General features: G+C 44.6%; 1 protein-coding gene across 2 annotated transcripts in view; it reads left to right on the forward strand.

The window, feature by feature from the left end:
- LOC147701741 (outer dynein arm-docking complex subunit 1-like) overlaps nt 1-26399 on the forward strand; it is a 235418-nt gene extending 209019 nt beyond the window's left edge. For both annotated transcript variants that reach the window (XM_086930361.1, XM_086930362.1), the window contains exons 13-15: nt 2041-2144; nt 6164-6257; nt 25710-26399. In XM_086930361.1, the coding sequence (XP_086786487.1) occupies nt 2041-2144; nt 6164-6257; nt 25710-25814 (303 nt within the window). In that variant the 3' untranslated portion in view covers nt 25815-26399. The remainder of the gene's footprint in view (nt 1-2040; nt 2145-6163; nt 6258-25709) is intronic.
- Nucleotides 26400-27974: the final 1575 nt, after the last annotated feature.

Here is a 27974-nt window from a genome sequence, read left to right on the forward strand (position 1 = left end):
CTTGGGCCGGGGGGGAGAGTGGACCTATAGACCTATCTCTCTAACAAGTTTGCGCCTAACTAGCTTGGTGCGTACGAAAATCGGAGAGACTGAGGCTCCTGACAGGAAGGTTCTAGAAGGAGGTGGTAGCTGATTGGTTGGTTCTCTTTACTTTGGTCCTTCTTACAAAAGGACACAGATAGGCTACCAAGGTAGGACCCTTGGGCCTACTCTGTTTTGGTCCTTCTTACATAAGGACGTAACTAGGACACTAAGGTGAGATCCTTAGGCCTATTCCCTTATATGCATGTCTATAGGACATTACTTTTTTATATACCGGAGGCTCCCGTCTCGATGACTGGGAATGATTCAGGCATGTGAATCTATGAAAGACACTAATACTGGATAACTGCAGTTACAGGTAAGTAACGCATTTCTTCTTCACTTGAAGTGCGCATGCTTCGCCTTCATGGATGGGATTTGAGCGGCTGCAGCTGACAATTTGCATAGACCTGCTGAAGTGTATGTAGTAATATCGGCAGCCAGACATCCATCAACAAAGACCGCATATGCCTGCCGTTGAGACAAGTTTGAGGCTAGGTGTGCTGAAAAGCATGTTGGTCCTCTTTTTGCTCCTTTGTGTGAGGTTTTGTTGTTTGTTTTATCCTTGGCCCAGCAAGACCTTGCTTTGGGCAGAGTTAAAGGGTACATTTCGGCCCTTTTGTCTTTCTTGCTGTTGCCGGATCAGTTCTACCTGTTCTAGTCACCTTTTGTGACTTGTTTCCTGAAAGGACTTCAACATTTGATTCCACCAAAACCTTTCATAATGACCCAATGGGACCTTAACTTGGTCTTAACTTGTTTGATGTGTTCACTATTATAGCCCAAGCATAGCTTCCCTCTTTGTTTCCTGACAATGAAAACATTCTTCTTGGTGGACATTACATTGACCAGGATGGTTAGCAGACAACATGCATCCTCTGTTCACACTCAATACACCAACTTCTTCTGAGACACAATGGTTCTCCGCACCTGTGCCTCTTTTCTCCCGAAAGTGGTGACACCTTTCCCCAATGAACAAAGCATCACATGGCCGACCTTCTTCTATTTTGTCCATTTCTTAAAACAAGAGGAGGAGGAGAGACTCCATTGCCAGGACCCAAAAAATTAATTGTTGTTCTACATCGATCGCACCAGAGAACACAGGTTGGATGACCAACTCTTCATTGGATTCACTAATGCGAAGAAAGGGAAAGTAGTGATGGATTGTGCTCTGAATGAAGATCTGCTATGCACTGGCCAACTAGCAGCCCCCTTAGGGCTTGCAAGTTCACTAAACCAGATCCAAAGCTGCAACCACTGCATTAGTTTGCAGAGTCGCTGTCCTAGACATCTGTCAGGCTGCTATGTAGGCATCTCTTCATACGTTTACCAAACACTACTTCCTGGACAGTCAGGTCCATCGTGATGGGTAATTTGCCCATTTGGCCCTCCAGGACGTATTGGTCTAAGCCTGTTTGCAGACCCTCTTCCTGGGAGGTATTGCTTGGGTATCTATTCGAAGGTAAGGAATCTGCACCTTGAAGTCTCTATCAGATAAATAAGTTACTGAACTTAGGTAACGCCTTATCTGGTAGAGACTCTATTTAGCCGCAGATTCCTTACCAGCCCTTTCAGCCTCCATGTGTCTGCGAACTGCTTTTTTCTTCGTAGAAAGATCCCTGTAGGTTCTTGGTGACTGCACTATGGTCCATCAGCTTTCTGCTGTAGCTCAGGGCCTCTGGAACAGAAATGTTGTGAAAAGAAACTGATACCTATATAGGCACAGCGAATGTCACTTCCAGCACAGATGACAACACCAGCGCAGAGTTATTCAATACCATCTACTTTTGCACAAAGGTACTGCTCAAAATTCTTCAGAACCAGTCTGATTTCTGGGGAATATTCTAAGGTAAGGAACCTGGGGCTAGATTGAGTCTCTATCAGCAGAAAAGGTGTTGTGTGAATGTGGGAGATGTCTGTCTTGTTGCCCTCATCATTTATTCCTTTTCTATTTTACAGAACTACGATAAGCCGTATGACCCTCAAGAGAGCGCCCTGCTTCTACTTGGGCAGATGACAGACTTCCACTCCCCTTCCCTCCAGATCCTGCCGCCTTCCACTGGGTGAGGAGATTGCTCAATGCCCTTCTGATTCATAAATTCATCCTTTCTCTTAATAGAATTTCCCCCTCCCCCACCTTTTCTTGCATAATTTACCCACGATTGGGGAAAAAACATTGGTGGAGTGGAGGAGGTAGTGCATGTTAATAGTACATTTTGATGTACTTTTGTATTTTCCTTGCATGTGTTGGCATGCATTATCTTCTCCATTCTGTGTTTTTATCATCTCTCTTAACCTTTCTATGCTTTTATCATCTCTGTCTAGGCACAGCCCCATATTTCTATCTCACAAAACTGGATAGGAATCAGGCTTTTCAGCGCTTCCATTCCTCAATCATCTGGCTCCCTTTCTATTTATAAGTTGTAGGAATTGTATTACCCAGGATACTTGGGAATATTGCTTAGTATGAAACCAGGTTTCTTTCAAATGTGATTAATTAAAACACTTGATGAAAATATGTTGTGCAGCAACACATGACAATGTGCCAAGATTGGTGCATGCTTTCAAGTGCCAAAGGCTATGCGTTACATACTAGGCAGTGAAAGCGGGAAGTCTTCAGATGTCTTAAGATGCCAGCTGCATCATTTTTGATGTAGACCAATTCCTAAAACATATGTGTTGCCGGCCTGGCTTTCATATTTATAGCTGGCAGCCAAGAGTTCTATGACATTTAAAAATTGGTTATGGCCACTGTCCGGTCAGAGGTGATGACTAGCATGCTGCAGTACCCAACATGATTCCAACCCACTAACCCCTGTCTGGGTTTTGTTTCTTTTGTCTATTTTGTGACAGAGGGCATGTTTGAGAATCATGTTGTGCGTAAGCTTTTTCACAGACCAATAATGAGCCGCCACCCAATATAATATAACACTAAAATGAGTGATACCTCCAAAGTGTCAATACTTCCATTTACTCCAGGTCCTTTCTAGTTTATAGCTAGGAAAAGATTTTCTGTGATTGACAAGCATTTACCCGTATACTAATAGGAGCTGCCGCTCTTTCCAAGGTGCATTCAAAATGCCCCAAATTCCCCCAAATTGTACACCAGTAAGTGAAGCTCTCCCTGATATTGAAACCCTGTTTGGCCAATAATGCATTACTATTAGAAGTATGATATGTTTGATGTTGTAATTGAGGAGGTGGATTTAATACATTTTTAAATATAGTCAGTGTTCCTTTTCTAGCCCTGCCCCATGGTTCTGCTTCTGCATGCTCAGCCAGTCGTTTGCAGTGCCAATATAGATTCTTGCCTCATAGAACCAACATAACACCTCCAAAGTACTGTAACAAATCCTTATAGTAAATAAAGAAGGACAACCTAAGTGTTACTCTATAGTTTCTTTATATCGCTTTCGGAATCAAAAAATCATTCTATACGTTATATACAAATAACTGTATTATATCAAATATAGTGCAAAACCAAGTGACATCAGTGAATAGAGACTAAAGGAAGCAGATCACTTAGTTCTTCCACAGCGAACCTTTGTGACAAACAAAATATATCCAAATTTCATGTAGAAAAACTGTACATGTATATACAAAATATCATTTCATAAGGCCATCTACTGATACAATCTGGGAACCCTATGATTTCTTTCAAGTTTATTAGGGGCTCCGAGTTTATGTGGCCTGTGAATACATGTCGACGTTTCGACCCGGAAAGCGCCAATGTTTTCAGTCGCAGCGTGTCTTTATCAAGACAATAATATGTGCAGCACGACAGTCCTCTCAACCAGTGCGTTAGTAACTAGAAGTTACTAACTTCTAGTAGCCGGTCGGAGACTAAAGGAAGCAGATCACTTAGTTCTTCCACAGCGAACCTTTGCCGATTAAAGAAATCTTTCATTCCATGTGACTAATGCACTTATGAAATGATATTTTGTATATACATGTACAGTTTTTCTACATGAAATTTGGATATATTTTGTTTGTCACAAGTAAACTATTCACTGATGTCACTTGGTTTTGCACTATATTTGATATAATGACAGTTATTTGTATATAATGTATAGAAATGATTTTTTGATTCAGAAAACGATATAGAGAAACTATAGAGTAACACTTAGGTCGTCCTTCTTTATTTACTATAAGAATTTGTTAGAGTACTTTGGAGGTGTTATGTTGGTTCTATGAGGAGCAGTGAAAAAACTGTTTGGATAAATCACTTCGTTGTTTGAACCCGACAGAACCGTTATTTTTTAAACTACAGATTACCCAGGTTCTGAGGGACACAGGGTCAACCCCGTTGTTTATAAATATAGATTCTTGCAACACAGGATGAAAACGTACAGAAATGTGCCCTTTAATATCCAAGCAGACATCAAAAAGCTTTAACAGGCCAACGCACAGACAAACACATAACCCACACTACACATGACAGAGAACAGAAAAGGGGCTTCACAGATATTCCTAACCTGGAACGTAAACGGACTGGGGGATAAACTCAAGCGAGGAATAGTGCTTTAATATCTGAAACGTCACACATAGTATTGTTGCAAGAAACGTACCTGGTCGGCAACATCTGTAAGGCCCTGGATAGATGGGGGTATAAACTAATTTCACATGCAAGGTTCACCTCTGGTTCCAGAGGGACCTGTATACTCGTACGCAAAAGCTGCCTCTTCATAATACAGAGAACGTGGATAGACACACTGGGCTGATTCATTGCAGTAGCTGGAGTATGGGAAGGGAAACCAATTAACGTACTGCCGGTATACAACCCCAAGCTATGCAAAAAATGACCCTAACTGATATTAGCAAGATCATTTTAGACCTCCCAACTAGGTTCCTCCTGATGGGAGGAGACCTAAATATGACAATACACATTCAGATCGACCATCGCCTCTCTCCTGCCCTGACGGAACCCACGTGAGCGACCACTACAAGCAGACTTCCTCTCAGCCCTTGGCCTAACAGATATCTTGCGTGACTTCACCCCTTAAGTGCGCCAATACACACTCCACTTGAGTGCCCATGACAGCCAGTCATGCATAGACTACTTACTGACACTCTCAAATGATGTCCACTACTTCAGAGATTTACAAAGGACCAAAAAACAACAGCGCCCAGGGGAGGGAAAGGGGTGGTGCAAGGAATTGTGTGGGTTTTGTGGAACAGATGGTGAAATAATACTGGTCAGTGGGACCCAATTTTTAACAAAAATTGGGATGAGTGTTGGCTTGTAAATTCAGCCACACTCAGTACATTAATGTCATTCAGCATTGATACATAAGCCTCCAAAAATAACCATTTAAATCAATATAACAATATAGTTTGTTCGTGGGCAAGGTGGAAGATCGTCGACGTTTCGACCCCTGTGGTTCTAGGAAACGGTGACAACCTTACGCTGGGGTCTTAATCAGGACAAACGCGTTAGGGGCAGCGGACCGTGATTGAAATGTCATCACGGCTCTACTACTTCATGGTGGATTGGGCTCGTGAGCGCCGGATCACGGCCGCAGTAAAGTCGGTCACGACGTGACCGACTTTACTGCGGCTGTGATCCGGCGCTCTGAGCGCGAGTCCAGACCTCTTCAGGCGGCAACCCCGTTCTTTGCAAATGTTTGCATCACATGCGGATGAACTCTGTTTTGGTTTATGCCGACCAGCCCCTGGCGGCGCTATTTATTTGATGGTATCCGGGAATTAGACCTCTATGTAAAAAACTGTTTTTGTTTCATTGCCTCGCTTGGAGCCAAGCAACACCCATTGATTCGGAATGCCGGTGCGGTGGTTGCCGCACCCCACCATGGGTTTGGCAGTCCATACGAACCGCCAAATTCATAATCAGGCCCTAAGTAAATTTGTTGATGACACTAGTATGCCGTGAAATATTTTACCATTATGTTTAGTCAGATTCTGCGTGCCTCTTTGCTGTTTGTAACTCAGAAGGTATGATAAAATGAAGGTGCTCTAATCTCACATGCTGTGTGGTCCATCTATTCAGGTCAGTAAATGAAAGCTCACAACCATCGCCACTACACTACACCTCCAGTAATTATGTCCCTGCTTCTTTTCCTAGGGACGATTACGATAGTGGAACAGACTCCCCCGTGCCAGAAGAGGACGAGCGGCCATTGACTCAGTCAGAACTCCGGGAAAGGATCATGAGAGGTGTAAGTACAGAGAATTTTCATGTAGGTACTTGCCAAGCACATATCTCATTTCTAGTATATAGGCTTATCAAGTCAGCATATATACTATGGCCTTAAGCTAAATCTATCAAACAGTATTGTATTTGCATCAATGAAGGAGTGCGTCCCTTCAAACTCTCCCTGCAGTATGGCTTCAACATGCAACCTTCTTTCATCATGGATCTCTGGAGGTCCCGAAGGCAAGCTGATCCTTGCGATGCTTTTACGTGTTCTCCACCAATCGCACTTTCATAAGTTGATAATATGCTTGAATCATTTCCCATTGTCAGGCTGGTAATCACTAATAATTTCATAAATAGAAATAAACAGGATTCACAGACCCACAGTCTACATAACAGGTTAAATTTAGTAGGCTATTTATCTAACTGAAAACTTCCCAAACTTTTGGCAGTGAGGTGAATGTGGTCTGAGTCCCCCTTAGAGGCCGCCATTGCTCAGATTTCGACCAGTCATGTGTGAGGATGTCCTTTGAGGGATCTGCTCTTTTTAGTTCAGATAATTGCTTGTTTTTGTTCAGCAACCTCTCCTGCTCCAGAGTGTTGTTTGGAATTGACTAATGGCTTATTCATCCAAAGCGCTGAAGTTGCTTGTCACATCCTTTGTTGCTCCTGTGTGTTTATTTTCTACATCTCAACTGGAAGTCTAAGGAGTGCAAACTTTGCTGCACCTTTTCGGCAAAGTCTCTGGAAAAAACAGAGACGGGGATGAGTCTGTTTGGAGTGCAACTTCTTTAGCCCCCGACCCCCGTGCCCCTACCCACCAGACATTTCAATCAGGCAGGGGCGGCCTTAGGCATGTGCAAGCTGTGCACCTGCACAGGGCCACCAAACCCCAGGGGCCACCACGCCAATATATATCCTTAATATAATAATCCTCTGAAGATGGATACATATTTGCATGGCGGCCCCTGGCAGGGATTTGGCAGCCTTCCACTTCCACACACCCTGATCCCCCTCTTCACTGGCCTCCGCGCTTGCGTTCCTCCTGGTTCCTAATTGGCTTCTTTTTTTCCCTACCCAGTGCTGGCCCCTGGTACCTTCCTAAGCTCCGTGGGGCTCCGCCCCATCCGGACCCCCTCTTCTGGGGCCCCCTACCTACGCTCCCTGCCCAGGGCCACCATAAGCCTAGAGCCACCCCTGAATCAGGTGATCAAGTGCAGGGAATTGGGCGTTTCTAAGAGTAAAGTACCAGACCTGCCACCCATTCCAAAGATCCACGTGCTAAGCTGACCAGGATGGAGGAGAATCCTCCTACACCTTCAGTCCTACAGGAAAGTCTCCAGGTTTTCTGGTTTGTGTTAACTATCCAGTCATTGAGGAAAGCATTAAAGACTGTGCTTACTTCAGCACCCGTTTGCACCAGCAGCTTTGTCAACTCAGAAGGCTCCATTGACGACTTTGTCATTGACCCTTTCACCAACTCTGCCACAGACTATGCACCCATATAAAATTCCAGAATGATGCTGCCGGGAAGACGTATTGACACCCAAAAACAATTTAGAAAACCAACTTTTTGATACAGGGTCAAAGAACCCCCCCTTAAACAAGTTATGTAGTGACTGATATCAACACGCCACTTAGCCAAAAGCAAAACTATTTTTAATTCTAAAACAACAACATTACATAACATAACATGTATTGTGCAAGATAATATGGTAACCAGGTAGTACAACGAATCAGGGCGCACTACAATCTGATTACAGGGAAGTAAACAGCATATACAGTATATGAGTGATGCTCCAAGGAAAAAGGGTTGGTTACCATAAACAACCCTAATATGCTCTCCAAATGGGGAGCAGGCCTTGTCAACTCACAGATCCGAGCACTCAGGTATTTAATAATAGCCAAAAGTACAGCAATCTCAAAGTAATTGTCTACTGTAATCCAAGTTTTCAGTTCAGGCTCAACATATGTAGTCCAAGTCTTCACATTAGGCTTGTAATGAACATCATTGCTAGTTCGTATTCCAAAGAACATGACATGTTTGGTTTTATTGCATACTACAACTTTTAATACCAAGTACCTACACGTAGGAGTGTTTTCCCACTCCTCCCTCTTTTTTCTCTCTTTCTCCTTTTGGACACCATGGGTTGGTGATGGAGAGTGATATCTTCAAGTGCCATATTTGTCATATTGATGTTGTACTTAATGTCTGCAGCCCTGAAGAAGTCGCGGTGTTAATGACCCATCAACGAAACACGTGTTGGTTAATTAGTTTCAAGTTGATTACATTGCCTGCCTTCTGTTTGGAAAATTGTATTGGAGTATTTGTTCTTTGGAATACGAACTAGCAATGATGCTCACTCAGGGGCGGGTGGTGGGCGCAAAGTGATTTGCATACTGTACCGTAGCGAGCGAGCACAGTGAGCGACCCCGAACACCTTAAGGGGGGATTGGGGGGATAACCCCCCCCCTAGAAAAATTTTAAAATAGAAAAGAAGAAAAATCGTGCATTTTCCAAGCAAATTTGAGAAAGCAGGAAGGTTAATAAAGCAATTGTGAAAGTGCAGTTATTACATCAATAGATGGCATAACATAGGTAGCTGCTAATACAGTATAACCACAGAGCTTCATACATTCCATCCTATTACGCTGCTGAATTCAGACTATAAGACTTGCATGAAAATCTCAGCTCTAAGAGTAGAAGAAGTTGCACAGCAGTTGGGAGACAGCCTTTACAAAGCCCTCTGTCCCACTCGTTTTTTGCACCTTTCTGCCCCCTGTTCCACTCGTTTTTGTGCCCTTCTGCCCTCTGTCCCGCTCGTTTTTGTGCCTTTCTGCCCTCTGTCCCACTTGTCTTTTGTGCCTTTCTGCCCATAAGAGGGGTTCGGAAAATTTTGAAAAAAGAGAAGAAAAATCGTGCATTTTCAAGCAAATTTGAGAAAGCAGGAAGGTTAATAAAGCAATTGTGAAAGTGCAGTTATTACATTACAAACACACGACCACACACAGAGACACGCTTTCATATACAAACACACACCCACACATCAATCCACACACACACACACACACACTCACACAGACACCCCCCCCACACACACACGCTCACACACACATATCTCGATAGATTCCACTCTCCACTGAAGAACCAGGTTTTAGAACCCAGCAGCGCCAGGGGAAACGCCCGATGTCTTCGGGTTCACCTGTCTTAGAATACAGAGACACGGAATACTTCTCGGTGACGTCAAAGACCAAGTTTATTGGCTGCAACCAGGAACAGAGGTCTACGAAGCACAACATGGGTGGTTCGCTAGAGACTGCACAAATTCATAGAGCGAAGCATCGTCTTTTATGCTAAAAATCACATTCCTGGCTAGCATCAGTTACATACAAACGAACAAATCAGATGATGACATTTCAAACATATCGCATGATGACAAGCCCACTTTCCGTTGTCCAGCCCACCAGAAATGACAAGGCAAAATCCAACATTCCTGCTCGGACAGGCCAAACAAACCCATAATAAAAGACCTCAACCCAAATCATAAATTAAGCCATAAAGGAAGGAACAGACACAGATGAGAAGCAAGATAGAAGGATGTGTGCATGTACCATAAACTCAGCAATGTCCTGCTCTTTGATCTCTATCTGACCAGCTGCCTAACAAGGAACTGGCTCAACAAGGTCAGCTTCGGGCAAGGAAGTCAGTTCGTTCAGGTCACACAAAAGTCAGCTAAAGGTGTACGTGTCCCAAGGACTCGTTCGGCCGTAGTCATCAGCCTATGTGAAGACAACCACAAAATGGCTGCCGTACACAAAATGGAACCCGAAGGTTCAAACGAAATCCATGAATACACAGTGTTTCCATTGATCGATTATGACGAAAACACTCGTACATGCCGCACTCGTCATTTGCGGTCCGCTGATACCAAAATCGTCTTTATCCGACGAACTTTATTGAACAGGTTCAGAATTGCGGAACCTCACACCCTCCTTTTGCCCTTCCATAGGCAACAAACCCAAACCCATGTCAGTCAGAATCCAGGTCTATATTCATCAGATCATCAAGATGTTTCTGTAGGATCATCCTAGTACTTAGCAACTCTCTCTGGACAGGTCTCCTCGCACACGAAGTAGCACAAAGGCCACAAATAGCAGGAGCACACTGTACACAAAGACAGAACAGGAAAAGGATAGCTAAGATCATCCCAATGACCAACAGAATCTTCCATCCCCATGTGGATAACAATCCCCAAAACCATCCCATCAACGACCAATCTCCTTCGTCTATATGTACAGATTTGGAGATCTTATGTAGCCTGGAAATGGCTTGGAAAACTGTCGGAGCGTTGTCTGGAATGAAAACGCAGCAGCTCGATTGAATCAATTTACACACCCCACCTCTATCTGCAAGTATGACATCTAACGCAACTCTGTTCTGAAGAGTCATAAGGCGATCCGACTGGAGCTCAGCAGTCAAGTTACTAAGGGCTCCGGCAGTTTCGACTATGGTGGACTCAACCACTCTCGTCAACTGTCGAATGTTCCTGCTATTAGCCATAGGTCCCCAAAACGGCTGAAAACCCTTCAGAAAATCTCCTAATTCTTGTCCTGCGGTATCTTCCTTACTGAAGACACCTCTAGCAACTCTCGTCTTGTGGTAATCTGCCGCAGCTGTAAATGTGGGAGGCAACAGGAACGAAACAAAACATGTGCCAGAGAAGTCAGGGGGCAACCATGTATATGCTTGATCGTAACAGATGAAATAGGTACCCTTAGCTGCTAGAAATGCTGGGGAAGTCTGGGACGCAAAAACATACGTCTCAGTGCAGACGCTCTTCCCTAACTGAGCTCTCGGATTCTTGCCATTACCTTGCAGACAATACTGACCCTGATGGGGCACTATCCAAATCGGAGGGGATCTTTTCGCTCGCTGGTTAACACTCAGACTAACTCCATATTAAGCATGGGCGAATTTTGCGAATCTGACGTTCGCGCATTTAGCGAATTTGCGAACTCGCAATCTGCAAAATACGCGAATTCTCGCGAAATTGCGGATTTTTTTTTGTGTTCGCAAGGATTTTTGCCAGTTCGCGAGGATTTTGTACCAGTTCGCAATTGCGAACTTACATGTCGGCTCGCAACGGTCGCGAATATGTTGTTTCTATGTCTGGTTCATCATCACAGGTTCCCAGCACCCTCTGTTTCACCCCTGCCACCCTCTGTTTCACCCATGCCACCCTCTGGTACATCAATGCCACCTTCTGGTTCATCATCACTGTAGATTATGGGGGGAAAAAGCAAGCACACCTGCCCTGCTTCAACTGACATGAATTAATTTGGGGTTAATTTATTAATGTGTCACTGTTTTAAAATTCCAGTCTGGCACCTGCTTCCTTATCTGTAATTTGCTTTCTGTTGCAGTGCAATTTTTTTTCCAGGACCTTTGTGGCCTACTTGTAGCTATTCTATGAGCCTGCTGTGAGGGTCAGAGCAGGGTCATACAATTGTTGCAACTAGCAACTGAACTGGGAATTTGCGGATTTTTTTTGTGTTCGCAAGGATTTCTGCCAGTTCGCGAGGGTTTTGTACCAGTTCGCCATTGCGAACTTACATGTCGGCTCGCAACGGTCGCGATTATGTTGTTTCTATGTCTGGTTCATCATCACAGGTTCCCAGCACCCTCTGTTTCACCCTTGCCACCCTCTGTTTCACCCATGCCACCCTCTGGTACATCAATGCCACCCTCTGGTTCATCATCACTGTAGATTATGGGGGAAAAAAGCAAGCACACCTGCCCTGCTTCAACTGACATGAATTAATTTGGGGTTGATTTATTAATGTGTCACTGTTTTAAAATTCCAGTCTGGCACCTGCTTCCTTATCTGTAATTTGCTTTCTGTTGCAGTGCAATTTTTTTTCCAGGACCTTTGTGGCCTACTTGTAGCTATTCTATGAGCCTGCTGTGAGGGTCAGAGCAGGGTCATACAATTGTTGCAACTAGCAACTGAACTCTGGAGGGGCCCCAGTCAGGAAGCACTACAGGGAATGGTTACTAATGATGAGTTTGAACTTTTGCACCTGCTGAATGCTTTCACTTTTGCAAAACTTGTTTTTCTGCAGAACAGCATTACAGCAACTGTAATGCCCCAAACAAGCTTACTTGTGAAAGTTGATTTCTAATCCAAAAGTGATCCAAAGAAAGTCAAAAGGCCTCAAATCCAAAGAAGTGCAGGCAAATGTTAACCTGAGGAGTTATTCTGATAAAAATCATCATTTTCACAAGGTCTATGCTGCTTGCTAGTGGATTTCTTGTGCAGAATTGCAATTTTTGTAATTTCGCGAGTGCGAGATTGTTGCTGCCCGCCGCACCTACATGTTCGCAATTGCGAACTTACACCGCACGCCGTAAAATTGTATCACCAAGAAAAAAAATCCGCTGCGTGCGAATTTGCGGATTTTCGGTAAATTCGCGAGCGTTCGCGGATTGCGAATTTACTGAAAATCCGCAAAATCCGCCAGCGTAACGGATTTTCCGCCCATGCTTACTCCATATCCAGTAACGTTCCATCCAAAGTATGCTTGTGTCTCATCTCTCGGGATAGTCTCATAGGAACTAATTCCCCTAATCATGTCGACTATACCTTTGACCAGAGCACTAGTCTTCGGACTATCTTTCACGGAACGTTGGGGATAGACTCCATGAGCATAAATGAACATCGTTCTGTATGCCCAGACAGAACCATTATAGCTAAAAGGCAAAACCAGGTAAGGAATACCTTTATCCGTAGTATGGGGCATAAGGCCACACACCCAACAATTTGTCGTGTTCATCACTAGCTGGTGTTGGTGCAGGAGCTGAACAAAGGAATTGTTAGCAAATTCCAGTCTTCTAACGGTTTCATGTTGGGGCAGAGGGTGGAAAGAATGTGAAGAAACAGTAGGAGGAGACATAGGTTGCATAGTGGGCACAAACGTCACTTGAAAAGGGAATGTCACATATCCAATTAAAAACATCATTAAGCTAAACAACATAAACAAACACAATATTAAAAAACGTTTTCTGCTCATAACTGTACATATTTTGCTCTTGAAGCTTATTCTTTCAACAGGTCTCTCCATCTCGAAAAACTCCATCCTCTAATTGTGCTGCTCGCGGCGGTAGGGTGTTCCGTGCTAAGGAATGCGTCTGTTAGTCTAGGGAACGCCCTCAGACCAACCAGAACCGTCGACCTAACGTCTTCGGCTTGCACTCCAAAGACTTGACAGCGCGACCCTACAGCTGAACCCGGATGGTGGTTCGAAAAACAAAAATCAAAATAGTTCCTCGGAGGAGAGCTTAACCTTAAAAGTCAGAAAAGAAAGAATTTATTACTTTATTTGTCCAGCGACTCTCGGTCGCAAATTATAACGCTCTTTGCCAGGCAATGTCTGTTCACGGAACAAGAGCTCAGGTTCAGAGGTGTCCAAACGATTCGACGGAGGTACAGCTTCTTGCAGAAGATCGTCGCTTTCTCGCTCAGTGTTCGTTCCAATCAAACGGGCATCGCTAAAAGGCAGACAACGAGGTACGGTCTCAGTTTCAGAATCAGGAAGTCCTTTCTGGACTCACAGGTTGTACGGCAGAGGCAAAGGGGCCCTCTTACAATGTACGCCGTGGATCCAGTTCTTTTTACCGTGCACTCGTACTGCAGAACGGGTAGCCAAAAGAACTAAGTAGGGGCCGATCCAGCAAGGCTGCTAGTTCTTTGTCCACTGGAAATTTTTCACTAACACCCAGGAGCCAGATTCGATGGAGTGTCCTGGATCTTCAGAAGCTTGTGGCAGTGTATCATGAACCTGTTGGTGCAAAACACGCAATTTAGCCGTCAATTCGTACAGGTAATCAAGCAATACAGGATGTTCTATCTCGCTAAATTTTGTCGGCCTCGGCACTCCCCAAATATTTGCCGGGCGACCAAACACCACCTCATGAGGACTAAGTCCCATTCGTGAATGCACAGTCATTCTAGTGGACAGAAGGGCTAATGGCAAGGCGTCTGGCCATTGTAAACCAGAGCTCGCCTGAATCTTGGCTAGTTTTAGCTTAAGGGTGCCATTATAGCATTCAACTAATCCAGCTGATTGGGGGTGATTTGCAGCTTGAAACTTCTGCCTTATTCCTAAACCATCACACACTTTCTTCATCACTTGACCCACAAATTCACTCCCATTGTCACTCCAGATCATTCTCGGCAAACCATACCTAGGGAAATATTCCTTAATAAGGGCTTTCGTTGTGGACAAGGCAGTGTTATCTTTCAAAGGGTAAGCTTCCACCCATCTCGAAAAATAGCAAACAACCACTAACACATATTTCAGGTTGTTGCACCTCTCCATGTGGATGAAATCTAGCTGCAAAGCCTCGAACGGATACGTTGGAGGAGCAAAATGACCAGCTGGAGTTGGAGTTCCCTTACCAGGATTGTACATCAAACACACCATACAATTCTTAACCAAATTCTCTGCACATTTAGGAATTCCTGCATTCTGCCATACTGGAGCTAACAACTTACAAATCCCTTTCACACTGATATGAGCCATTCCATGAGCCAACGTAACCACTGGAAGTACATCCGCATCGGGTAACAACCATCGCTGATGCTCTGACAATTCAATCCAACAACCATTCGAATCCAATTTACCTTTGCTTTCTCTCCATTCATTCAACTCTTTCTCTGTAGCTGCAGCTTGGATAGATTTCACACTTTCAATCGTATCTTCACACATACTTCTATCTGGAACCCATCTCGCCGGACCCGCAACATACATTTGACATCACATCTCTCTCAGTTTCTTTCGCAACTTTATCTGCAAACGCATTACCACGACCAACATCATCAGTAACTTTCTTATGCGCACTGCATTTCACAATCGCAACTTGCAACGGCAAAGTAAGAGATTCAAGAAGTTCATTCACCAACTGACCATGCTGAATCTTAGTTCCATGCGAAGTCAGGAACCCATGTTCTTTCCACAAACGTCCAAAACTATGAGCCACACCAAACGCGTACTGGCTATCGGTATACACAGTCACTCGTTTTCCTTTCGACAACACACACGCTCTTGTCAATGCAATCAACTCTGCTGCTTGCGCTAAATTATGTGGAATACGTGCAGCTTCAACAATCGTATGCAAAGTCGTAACAGCATATGCCGCAGTCGTATCACCATTCGGAAGCTTGAAGCACGAACCATCAACCCATAAGGTACCATCACACTCTGGAAGAGGAGTGTCCCTAAGGTCTATCCTCCCTTTTGTTTCTTCCTCTGTCCTAAGGAAGCAATCATGCTGTTCAACAACATCTGTCTCAACTGAAATCGGCAACAACGTAGCTGGATTCAACGTGTTGCATCTCTTTATATGCACATGACTCGCTAAGAGTGTTAATTCGTAACCCGACAACCGAGCACTAGTTAAGTGCTGTGTCTTGGTGCGATTCAACAAGGTATACACTGCATGTGGAACCATCACAATCAATGTATTATCCATCACTAAGCCAGCAGACTGTCGAATCGAAACAGCCGCTGCTGCTGTAGCTCTCAGACAACTCGGCAACGCTCTAGCTACCGGATCCAAAGTCGCCGAAAAATAAGCACATGGACATTGCTTATCGCCAAACTGTTGAGTCAGAACTGACAATGCACATCCCTCTCTCTCGTGGACATACAATGTAAAAGGCTTACTGTAGTCGGGAGTACCCAACACAGGAGCCGAACACAATGCATCACGCAATTCTGAAAAGCTCTTCTGACATTCGTCAGTCCAAGGAATAGGATTTGGAGTATCCTTAACAGTAAGTGCTATCAAAGGTTTCGAGAGCAAAGAAAAATTTAGGATCCATTGTTTACAGTACGATGTAATACCCAGAAAAGCACGTACTTCTCTCTGTGTCGTAGGCACACTCATTTTTGCAATAGCTTGAATTATTTCTGGGGTCAGTTTCCTTCCTTCCTTCGATAAGAGGTGACCTAAGTAGGTAACTTCTTGTCGACAATATTGCAACTTCGAAAGAGAAACCTTATAATGGAAATCAGACAAATGACGTAACGACAAAGTAGCCTCTTTACAAATCTCTTCATTGTCAGCTGCAAATATCAAATCGTCGACATACTGAATAAGAGCAGCACCATCAGGGAAAACAATCAAATCAAGCTGTGTTTTCAAAGCCTGACTATAGATCGATGGACTCTCACAATAGCCTTGAGGAGCGCGCTTAAACCAGAAACTTCGGCCTCCTAAAGAGAAGCCAAAAATATCCCTACTCTCCACGGCAATCGGGATGCTGAAGAAAGCATTCTTCAAGTCAATCACCAAAAACCACGTGGCTGTAGCCGGAATCAAAGTCAGTAAAGCGGTGATATCAGGTACAACTGGAAATTGAGGAACAACAATCTTATTCACCTCACGAAGATCGATCACAAACCTATATACAGGAGGCTGTGAAGAATCAGTTATTTTCAGAACAGGCAAAACCGGACTATTGCACACATTACCTCTCGTCACCTCAATCACACCTTTCTCAATCAGATCATAGATGATCGCCAGAAGTGCTCTTTCACCGTCACTAGAAATCCGATATTGGGGAATGCGTGGCAATTAAGCATTTGCTTTCAACGTCACAACATATGGCGGAATCTCCAAAAGACCCACATCATTAGGACCAGTAGCCCAAAGAGAATCAGGGAGAGAAGACAATTCAGATGGAAGTTTATCTTTAGATAAATACATCGGAGAGATCACTACCCAATGTAAGCTGTACTCCTAAAGGAGAACAATGTAGTGTCGCATACAATCTTTTCAACAAGTCTAATCCCAACAAGTTCTCACCACAACCTGTCGTCAGAATGAGGGGTGCTTCGAAATCACAAGGTCCAACAGAAATAGACATCGGACTGGAGATCGGATTCGTAACCGGGGCGCCAGAAAAACCTACTGAAACATTCGTTAAGCCAGACAAAGGTGTGCCAGGGAGTTTAGAGTGCATAATAGAACTTTTCGCAGCACCAGTATCCAACAAAAAAGGCTCTGACACACCTGATGCAATCACTTTAACATAAGGTCCACTCTGATCTACTGTAACTGAAACAACTCCCTCTCTTTGTCTATGGCTGTCCTAGCAATCATTACCATCCACATCCTCACCTTCGACATAGTAATGGTCCGTATAGTACTGAGCCGTCCTACCAGACGCACCATTCTGCTGATCAAAGCTATTCATAGAATTCTGTGGATGCAAGGAACGCGCATTCTGACCACAACCTCTACCTCTAGGAGCTTGCTGAACACCTCGACCTCTCACACCAGAAGCACCACTCGTGCGCTGTAACAGAACCGGACAACTCCTCTTGAAATGACCCTCTTCTTTACAATACACACACTGATTAGGACCTACGGGAAAACGCTGTTGAGAAGACTCGAACCTTTTCCGAGTTTCTCTGATATTGCTGAGGTTGCTGATAATCGCGCTGATTATTACGAGGCGGATACGCTTTGCTGCAGCAGAACCTTAGTCTTAAGCTTTTTAGTCTTCTTGTCGGCTCTATCTTTCTCGTCCTTATCTCTATTTTCGTAGTACTGTGCAGTAGCCAAAATCTGTGCTGACGATGAAACAGCCCAAGCACTCTCAGAATCCTTCAACTTACTGCACAATTCTGGAAGCAAATTATGTACAAACTTGTCAACGAACAACCGTTGACCACCTTCCGTAGTCATATCCTGACCACTATGGTCAATAAACGTCTCTTAGAACCTAGTGAAAAAGTCAGGCACACTTTTGTCTTTCTTCTGCTTACACGCAGACAACTTGTCCCAATTGACACGCATAGCAGGCATCAAAGTCTTTATATAATTAATAATCCTACCAGGGAGGTCAGCAACTACATCCTCTGGTTTAGCACCACCAACTTGTCTAGCATCTGCGGCCCTAATATTATTCATGTATCACCCAATTCCTGTGCATGATCCGTATGACGAAGCAATCCCCATAAAGGCTGTGGAACTAAATTTCCAAACAACATGTCTATATCAGCCAAATTCATAGTGCATGAATCTGCAGTCTGAGATAATTCCTTATAGTACCCTGCAGGATTCTTACGTGGAACAGGCAAAGTCTGCTTAAGGGCTAAAACTTCAGCACGCTTCCATGGAACATGTACCCAAACACGCTGAAAATAAGGCGGAACAACTGGATTAGCATTTGGATCTCCCGCTCTCCAAACTGGGGGAACCTCTCGCATCGGGTATTGTCGCGCCTTTCTCCTAACTGAAGAATCAGGCTCAAAAAGTTGCTGAGAAGGAGATTCACTCCTAAACGACAACAACGTCGCAACTGCTTTCTCAACCTCAATACCCACTAGAGTTCCCTTCGCAAACTCAGACCGTATACGGAACAACTCAGGCGGAGCTTGTCCTAACTCACCATCTTCCCATTCTTCACGAAGGAAAGAACACATCATCTCAAAAACATATCTCTGTTTCAGTGCTCCCCATTGACGGAAAACATCCATAACACACTCGAGACTATAGTGCAAAGGGTAAGTAATCCATTTACGCGCTAAGTGATCCAACACTGTCCGCTCATCGGGACCAGGCAATTGGGTACGCATTTGCTTACGCTCTGCAACAGGAGACATACCCAATGACCCAAAAAGAGGAGAAAAGAGACCAGCAACAGTATCGGTCATTCTCTGTCGAACAGAAGGAGAAGTTGACAAAAGAACAGGAGACAAAGCAGAATGAGAGGAAACCAAATTTGGAACAGTAACAGAAGGAGCAGGCAACACAGGCGTAGGAGTAGCAGACGAAGGAGGTAGAAAAGGCTGCGGCCCTTGAGGAGGCTGCGCCAAAGGAACAGGAGCCAACGGAAGAGGAGCTGGCTGTTGAGGAACTACAGGTGGCAAAGCAACCAGAGGTTGCGCAACTATAGGTTGCGGAGGTGCGGTAGCACTCTGCACATAAGGGGGTGGCAAACTCAATAGGTGCGACATTAAAGGATCTTTCACAAGATCTTTCTTTTCTTCCTGCTGTTGAGGTGGCAAAGCTGGATAGCACTTATCTATCGCCATTATACGTTGCCTAAGCAACTGCTCGCTCTCTTGTTCTTCTTCGTTATCCCTAAACTGTATAGCAGCTTGTACCATTGACATACCTCGTTCTCGTTTATTCCGCTTCGCTAACTTAATTTCTTTCTGTTTTAGCTTCCTTTCGCCATAAGCGGAAAGAGTCAAACATCGCCGGCCGGGCTTTCTTCTTGAACAGTTTAACTTCTAGATTGTCTAAAATCTCTGTTTCAAAACTACCATATTGGGGCCATTGTAGGACACCGTCCTTCCCAGTATACCTAATCCATACTTCATTATATGCGATGGGGCCCACACCATGTTTTACATAGAGCTCATAGGTCGGAGTTCCCATCGGAGGAACCGGACACGAGTCCTTCAATCGGGAATCCCTATTACAACCACAACAAAATATCTTTCCAAGTCTGCTAAGACCAGGCATCTTCGCTCACTAGTCTAGCTTCAAACTTCAAGGGAATATCAAAAACGATAGTCTCGCGAATACACAAGTCCCTCGGCTTTGGGGCCTGCAGGTACCAAATCAAAGAATCCCAAGGGGATACCAAAACAAAACTAAGGACTGGGAGACTCTCCACTCATACTTAACTGAAATGTCGATGGCGTTGCCAGAAGACCCGTCTATCGTCTCGCTTTACAAATCGTCTAATGGCTCCAAGACAGGGCGACAGTCAGGGCAGCAGTCCTTCGTAGCCGTCGGAAAGCGGGGAACCTCGCAGCAAAGACTTTCGGACCACGACGACATACAGGGGTCGATGAAGTGGCAGGCCTTCCTCCAGAATTTTCACACGAAGCTCCTCACGATCTTCAGGCTTGGACCGGTACCGCTGAAGTCGCCCCACATTGGGCGCCAACTGAAGAACCGGGTTTTAGAACCCAGCGGCGCCAGGGGAAACGCCCGATGTCTTCGGGTTCACCTGTCTTAGAATACAGAGACACGGGATACTTCTCGGTGACGTCAAAGACCAAGTTTATTGGCTGCAACCAGGAACAGAGGTCTACGAAGCACAACACGGGTGGTTCGCTAGAGACTGCACAAATTCATAGAGCGAAGTATCATCTTTTATGCTAAAAATCACATTCCTGGCTAGCATCAGTTACATATAAACAAACCAATCAGATGATGACATTTCAAACATATTGCATGACGACAAGCCCACTTTCCGTTGTCCAGCCCACCAGAAATGACAAGGCAAAATCCAACATTCCTGCTCGGACAGGCCAAACAAACCCATAATAAAAGACCTCAACCCAAATCATAAATTAAGCCATAAAGGAAGGAACAGACACAGATGAGAAGCAAGATAGAAGGGTGTGTGCATGTACCATAAACTCAGCAATGTCCTGCTCTTTGATCTCTATCTTACCAGCTGCCTAACAAGGAACTGGCTCAACAAGGTCAGCTTCGGGCAAGGAAGTCAGTTCGTTCAGGTCACACAAAAGTCAGCTAAAGGTGTACGTGTCCCAAGGACTCGTTCGGCCGTAGTCATCGTCCTATGTGAGGGCAACCACAAAATGGCTGCCGTACACAAAATGGAACCCGAAGGTTCAAACGAAATCCATGAATACATAGCGTTTCCATTGATCGATTATGACAAAAACACTCGTACATGCCGCACTCGTCATTTGTGGTCCTCTGATACCAAAATCGTCTTTATCCGACGACCTTTATTGAACAGGTTCAGAATCGCAGAACCTCACCACAGCCACTTCATGAGGTGCTAGCTCGCTACCACACATGCCTATTCTTTCGAAAAGGCAAATAAAGGATCTAGCATACACACACAGACACACACACACTCACACACACACACACAAACACACACACTCATGCAGATTGTGTTCCTGCAGGGAGCTTGCTGTCAGGCTGTTTGAGGCCTAAGTACTTGCAGCCAGTTTTTACAGTCCGTCTTTGTTTACATCTTAGATGTACCCCAAAAGTGAGCACATCCCACCAACAAAACCGCAAAACCATAAATATTGTAGCAAGGCCAACTCTGAAGCAGTGTAGTCTTACAGGCTAAGGGAAAAATGGAAGCAGCGGGCCCACAAAAATATGGTGGCACTGTGGCAGCCATTGTGTGCTCTTTAGTCAGATTAAAGTGCTTTAACATTAACATAATAGTGTTTAAGTGTATTTAGGTTCCGACAGGACAGGATGTGAGGCTGATGCCAGGCTTCCAGGAACAGGGTGCGTGTAACACAGTAACCCAGAAGACGGCAAGGCGTAGAAAATTGCTGATATGAAAATTAAAATGAAGCTACTGCTTCTCCCTAGCCCACGCCATCTCAACCTCTTCCTGGAATTCACACTGACTTCACCTCTGTACTGTATAACAGGAAACAGCCCACAAACTTTCTGTTTGAATCCTTGAGGTAGCCATAGTGATTTCTTCATGTTAGCTACTCAAACGCCATTGCCTAAAACTAAATCAGTAACCCAGAATGTCCAGACAGCCGGTTCCTGGCTAATTCATACCAGTTGTGATATACCCCCAAAATTCCTGTATGTGATCGTTGAACAGGACACTTGATTTACACAACACAACAGTCTGTGACGTTATGTGTCTACCAAGTCACACACCCACATCTCCCCTGCCTTATATTGGTTACCTATTGGTTACAAGCTGCTTTGAATCACTCACTAAGCATACCTAGAATACAAACACTTTTCATCAGGAAAAAATTAACAAATGCATTCAACAATGGAACCGCCACTCAAAACTGGCATGCGCCTCAGAGTCCCACCATACATGAATAAAAACATGGCAAAATAAAACGCAACACAATTTCCACAGTTTTATGATCAGCGTACTGGGAGGCGCGGAGGGAAGGAAGCAACACAGAGGGCGCGGGAGAGAAGCACTCTAACTGAGAGAAAGGCGAGAGTAACATGTAGCATGGGGGGGGAAAGTAATAGGAGGGGTGTGGCACAATCGCAGTGGCTGGAGGTAGGGGAAGCATCAGGAGGGCGCAAGGGAAACGTAATGGGAGTCGTGGGTGGGGAGAACCAACACGGAAAGGTGTGGCAATGGAAGCAATCTAATGGGGCGAGACTGAGAGAGAAACATGGAACGTCGAGGTGGTGGTGGAAGTAACTCAGAGCGCAGGGCGCAATCAAGGCATAGTTGGGAGAAGCAACAGAAAGGCACAGGGAGGGTAGCAAGAGACATGGAAGGCGAGGGTGGGGAGATGCAACACAGAGTGCACTGGGAGGAGGCAAATAAAGCAGTAGGGCAAAAGAGCAGTGTATAGTGGAGGAGGAAAAGTAAAAGTGGGAGCGAGCAATGAGAGCGGGCAGGGGAGAAGCAAACGGTCACGAGAGAGTGTAATACGGAGCGCTGAGAGGGAGGAAAGAAGCACAATAGGGAGGCCCCTATACCACATAATAACACATTAAATATAGGCCCATTAGAACCAGCAAAATGTGTATGTAAACTGCATACTTATTAATGTGGAAAAATGCAAAGATCAGTGAAACGTCGTTTCTGCAGATTACTTCTATGGAAATACAATGTCACTGCAGTTTCCTGATTACTCAAAAGTAAACCTCCAAATGAAAAGCTTAATGTCTAGGGAAAACATGCACTCTTGTGGTGTGCTAAGACATGAGTCATGACTTCTCACGAGGTGGTTGCAGGAACTCACCTGACGGCGGCGCCAGGGTCCCACTGCTGGGGGGCTGCTGTGCTGGCCCCCGCTGCTCAGCTCCCGTCGCAGCTCTGCCTGCAGCTTGAGGTAGCCCCCGAGGGTGACTAGGTGCAGCGCCAGAGATAGCACCAGGAAGCCCTGCAGCAGCCAGACGCACTCCCGGCTGGGGGCTCTGGGGGTCATGGGCATGGCACCGTGAAGCAGGGGGGGCTCTCTCAGGGATCTGCTTCAACCAGCAGCTACTGTCCCATGCCGCAGAGCCCAGAGCCGGGCCCATGGAGACCAGGGCTGGTGGAGACACTGCTGGGAGAGCCTGGGAGCCGGGACGCCAGCGGGTGGGAGAGACCTGTACCTTGACGGTCGGTGAGGCGGGAGTCATTCTATATCGAAGTCAGTCACAATGTCACAGCGGCGGGCGTCCCGATGATTGGCCTGCACACGTGGACCACTAGACCAGCCAATCCTGGCGCTGCATGCAGCGCCAGGAATGGCTAGGGGGGCACCATGACTGCTCTCCCAGTCGACCCTTTGCAACCCCGGGGGCTGCGGCCCACCCCCTGGTCCTCTCTCTAAGGGGAACTTCAGCAGGGAAAGTATCTGCGCATGCGCGGGCAGGTTTCTGCCCTAAAATTCACTTGTGCAGTACTGCTGCAGCTGAGTGGAATGTCACTCAAGCTGCAGCAGGCCCAGCCCCCTGCGCACTCCAGAAAAGTCGGGTCACGTGACGTGTCTCCCGGATTTGCTGGCCGGCGGGTAGCGCGATCATTCTATACTTTTATTTTTATTATAGTGACGACGCGACGACGCGGTGGGTCCATGGGGCTTAGTGGGGCTACGCTCCTACGCCCCAATGGACGCACCGCACCTGTGCTCACTACAAGTCTAATGCAAATACCTGAGTGCTCGGATGTGTATGTTGACATGACATATATTTGTAAAGCGTACGTTCACCCAGAAGGGTACGTTGGCCCTGAATAACAGATGTTTATTGTTACCCAATTCAATGATATTCATTTTAGTGACCTCAGAGAAAAAAAAGGAAGAGTCGATCCTCCAGGATTTGCTTTGAGGGCAAACACAGGCCCATGCAGTGTAAGCATTTGTTCACTAAGCTACCAGACCAAGCTAAAAGTAGGACATATATTCCACTAAATTGAACAGTTATATATAAAGTTTGTCAAACGGGGCACGTTGTCAATTCCTGTAACAATCATTCTGCATCAAGCTCATAACGTATTCCATTGTCTGCGTTTCGACCCATGTATCCATTGGAACCGGGTTTTCTTCAAGACAACAAGGAAGGGTTACACCCTAGAAAACCACTTAATGATGAAGGGAGGTATTACTGTAGGGCCTTCATTTTGGTAGACATGCAGGACTGGAACCATTCGCTTTACTTATAGAGTTGCACCTCCATTAATCAGAAGTTTGATCTCAGTGTATCTCTGAGGTCTATTGGTCCCAGATACCAGTACACAACAATGATATTGTGGAATGTCGTTTGATTCTGTTTTCTAAACCAACATCAGTGTGATCAGTAGTGCTGTTTCTACGTTTTTTACTCATCTCCCTCAGCAACTTTCATAAAAGTGAAAGAGGTCAGAAGGCCCACTGACGAAAACAACTTGTTAGCCCAGTTTTATTGATAAGTGAACCTAGGCTTTTTAGATTGTTACTCATCAAGTGTCCAGAGTTGTGCCCGCATATGGAGGAGAGCTACTTTTGAGTTCCATGAGTCCAGAGAATGTCATCTTTGTTTGTTGTTTTTCGTTACCAGCCATATGAATAAGGCATAGACAGTAAAAAAGTCAGTTACAGACCCTGAACATGTGAGTTGTGTGGCTGTCATTCAGTCATATGTCGAGGTTGGTTTCATTTAATTTAGAACTCTAGCCTCTAGGAGGAGGAGAATAATTCTTATCAGACATTGGAAGTGCCCTCGATGAATAAAATAGAGGTACCTCAACGAGGCCCTGTTGTGGTACAGACTTCCATAGCTACTCCTGAAAATTGTAGTTTGGTCACTTGTGTATTTTTACTGAGGCGAGCAGCACACAGGTATTTACAAGACTGTGTTCCGTATGTGTCTATGTGAATCCTACAAACATCTTCAGTCTAAGTTCTGCATAAAATCCATACCACAGAATTAGAACAGTTTACAACTTGTGAGAGGGATCCCATTTCTCAGGAGTATACTGGAGAGAGCAGCAATCCATTTGTTGCGACCACAAAGTGTATATCTGCCTCTGTGCATGGTCCTGAGGTCCCAAGTAGAGATGCATCCATCTTGATTAACTTTATCAGTCAACTGTGCTTCAGGGAGTCAGGAGTTATACACCCATCTCTTTCTGTCTGGGAACGAACACCATCCACTTTTTATAGATTATTCTTCCATACAGAAAGGATATAAGGTTTGTTTACAGAAGAGTTCTAAAAGGAAGCCATTTTGAAGGTTATGACAGATATCTGTCTATATGTTTAACCTTTTGTTCATATTCTGTAGCAGAGCGGGAACATAAACGGATGAGACTCTTTCCCACTGGGAAACAAACAAAAAGTTATATTTTCTGGGCCCTTGTCCGAAAGTAAGCAGGTTCTGCCTCTTTCGTATGAGGAAGGTACTCATAGGAGCGCCACTTTTAAAACCACTGAGTTCCTCTTACTCTTCTTGAATACACCCTTCCATCTTCTTTACCGCCCTCAGGTCCTGAAGAAGGAGGAAAGAGCTTCAAAGAAATTGCAACTGAACGACTCAACTTCAAAGCACGTCGCCGTCTCAACATCCAGGAAACGCCTGCAGGAAGTCTGATGGGGGTGGAGCATGACGATTGGATGCTCACTATATTTTCAAAATGCCACTGGACCCAGCAATGCCTTAGTATTCCGGAAAAGGAGGTGTGGAGGGTGGTGGTGGAGGGAAAGTAGTATAGGAGAGCTTTTGTTCATGTGCATCCAACCCAATGTCTAGTTCTTATATTGCCCCCACTATTGCCTTACAGGGCTATTGTGCTTGATTATTTAAGACTGCACTGAAGAGAAATTATTTTTTTCGGAGGTTTCACGTTTAATCTTTCTGTCTTTCCATTATTCTTGGTCCAACACTTTGCTCTTTATTCTTTATTTTTTATTACAGAATCTTTCCTTTGATCGTCTTCATCTTTACATTTTACTTTTCTTGCTCTTTTTATATTTTCTGTTCTTCTTCAACCTTTTGCTCTCTATCCCCTATGTAAAATGCTGCTATTCTTCTCCTCTCTCACCCCACCTTAGTGTCAACTTAACTGTAGAATGCAGAAAATGATGTGTCTTGTTACTTAAGTTTGAGTCTCTATTTGCTCTAAAATCATTATTTAGATTTGCATTAAAATCTTAAATTATCAGTCTCACTGTAAAAGAGTGCATTTTTAATATCTGTTCCTAAATGTTTCTCAGGCTTTTATGTTAAAATGTGCAAAGTATGATACCAAACTCACAAACTTCCACATGATATAAACGTGGTTGTTAATATCAACTTTGACAACCGACAAATTAATGATGAGCTTCCCCCAAAAGAAATGTGAGCAGCTCATCAGAATAAAATGAGACCAACACCCTAGGGGAGGTCTTCTGGCTCTGAGCCCTCCATATCTCTGTGTTTACACTGGGCTACATACTGGATTCCATTGCAATAACAAAAGGCCTGAAATTAAGTACCATTACTGGAGTTCTAGTTGAAGGAATGAGATATTGCAGGAGCGAGTCCTGCTAGCCATCAAGAGTACTACTCGTGGGCTGGGTGAGATGGTGGATGGAGAAAGATGTACTCTCAGGAGTGGCTTCTGGCAGATGAAGAAAGATGTACTCTCAGGAGGCGTTTCTGGCGGATGGAGAAAGATGTACTGTAAGGAGTGGCTTCTGGTGGATGGAGAAAAAGGTACTCTAAGGAGTGGCTTCTGATGGATGGAGAAAGATGTATTCTCTGGAGTGGTTTCTGGCGGATAGAGAAAGATGTACTCTCAGGAGTGGTTTCTGGAGGATGGAAAAAGGTACTCTCAGGAGTGGCTTCTACCAGATGGAGAAAGATGTACTCTAAGGAGTGGCTCCTAGTGGATGGAGGAAGATGTACTCTAAGGAGTGGTTTCTGGTGGATGGAAAAGGTGTCCTTTAAGGAGTGGTTTCTGGTGGATGGAGAAAGATGTACTCTCAAGAGTGGCTTCTGGCGGATGGAGAAAGATGTACTCTACGGAGTGGCTTCTGGTTTATGGTGAAAGATGTACTCTAAGGAGTGGTTTTTGGTGGATGGAGAAATATGTACTCTATGGAGTGGCTTCTGGTGGATGGAGAAAGATGTACTCTCAGGAGTGGCTTCTGGCTGATGGAAAAAGATGTACTCTAGGGAGTGGCTTCTGGTGAATGGAGAAAGTTCTACTCTAAGGAGTGGTTTATGGTGGATGGAGAAAGATGTACTCTTGATTTTGTTTTAAAAAGAGATTTTATTTGTTGAAAAGGTAGAACAGATTACAGTAACCAAAAGAGTATTACATAAGTGTGAAGCAATACATCATGCTCATATGAGAGGGGGGCGGGGGGGAAGAAAGAAAAGAGAGGGGGATAAAAAGAGTGAAGAAGGGAAGGGGAAAGTACATTTTCATATTAGTCTTTATATGCAAAGAAACAACAGATTATGTAACAAGAATTCCTACTATATTAAATTAGTCTATAACCAGAGAATAAGAAGCATTACAAAAACAACAGTAACTGTAAAAATCAAGGAGGCTTAAATACTTCTTCAGTGTAGGGGTTATGTGAGGGTAACATTTTAGCTGATCCATTTAAGAAATCAGTGACAGGCAACCAAAGTGTGTCTCGTTTGATAGCAAGTGTAACCGGGTGAACATAGGCTCTATCCAATCTATGATTGTAGTAAACTTCATACCACCATGCTTGCAAGGAGACAGCAGTGGTATTTTTCCATGACTTGGCGATTTGT

This window comes from Lissotriton vulgaris, chromosome 7, assembly GCF_964263255.1.
Source record: "Lissotriton vulgaris chromosome 7, aLisVul1.2, whole genome shotgun sequence".
Classification (NCBI taxonomy): Eukaryota; Metazoa; Chordata; class Amphibia; order Caudata; family Salamandridae; genus Lissotriton; species Lissotriton vulgaris.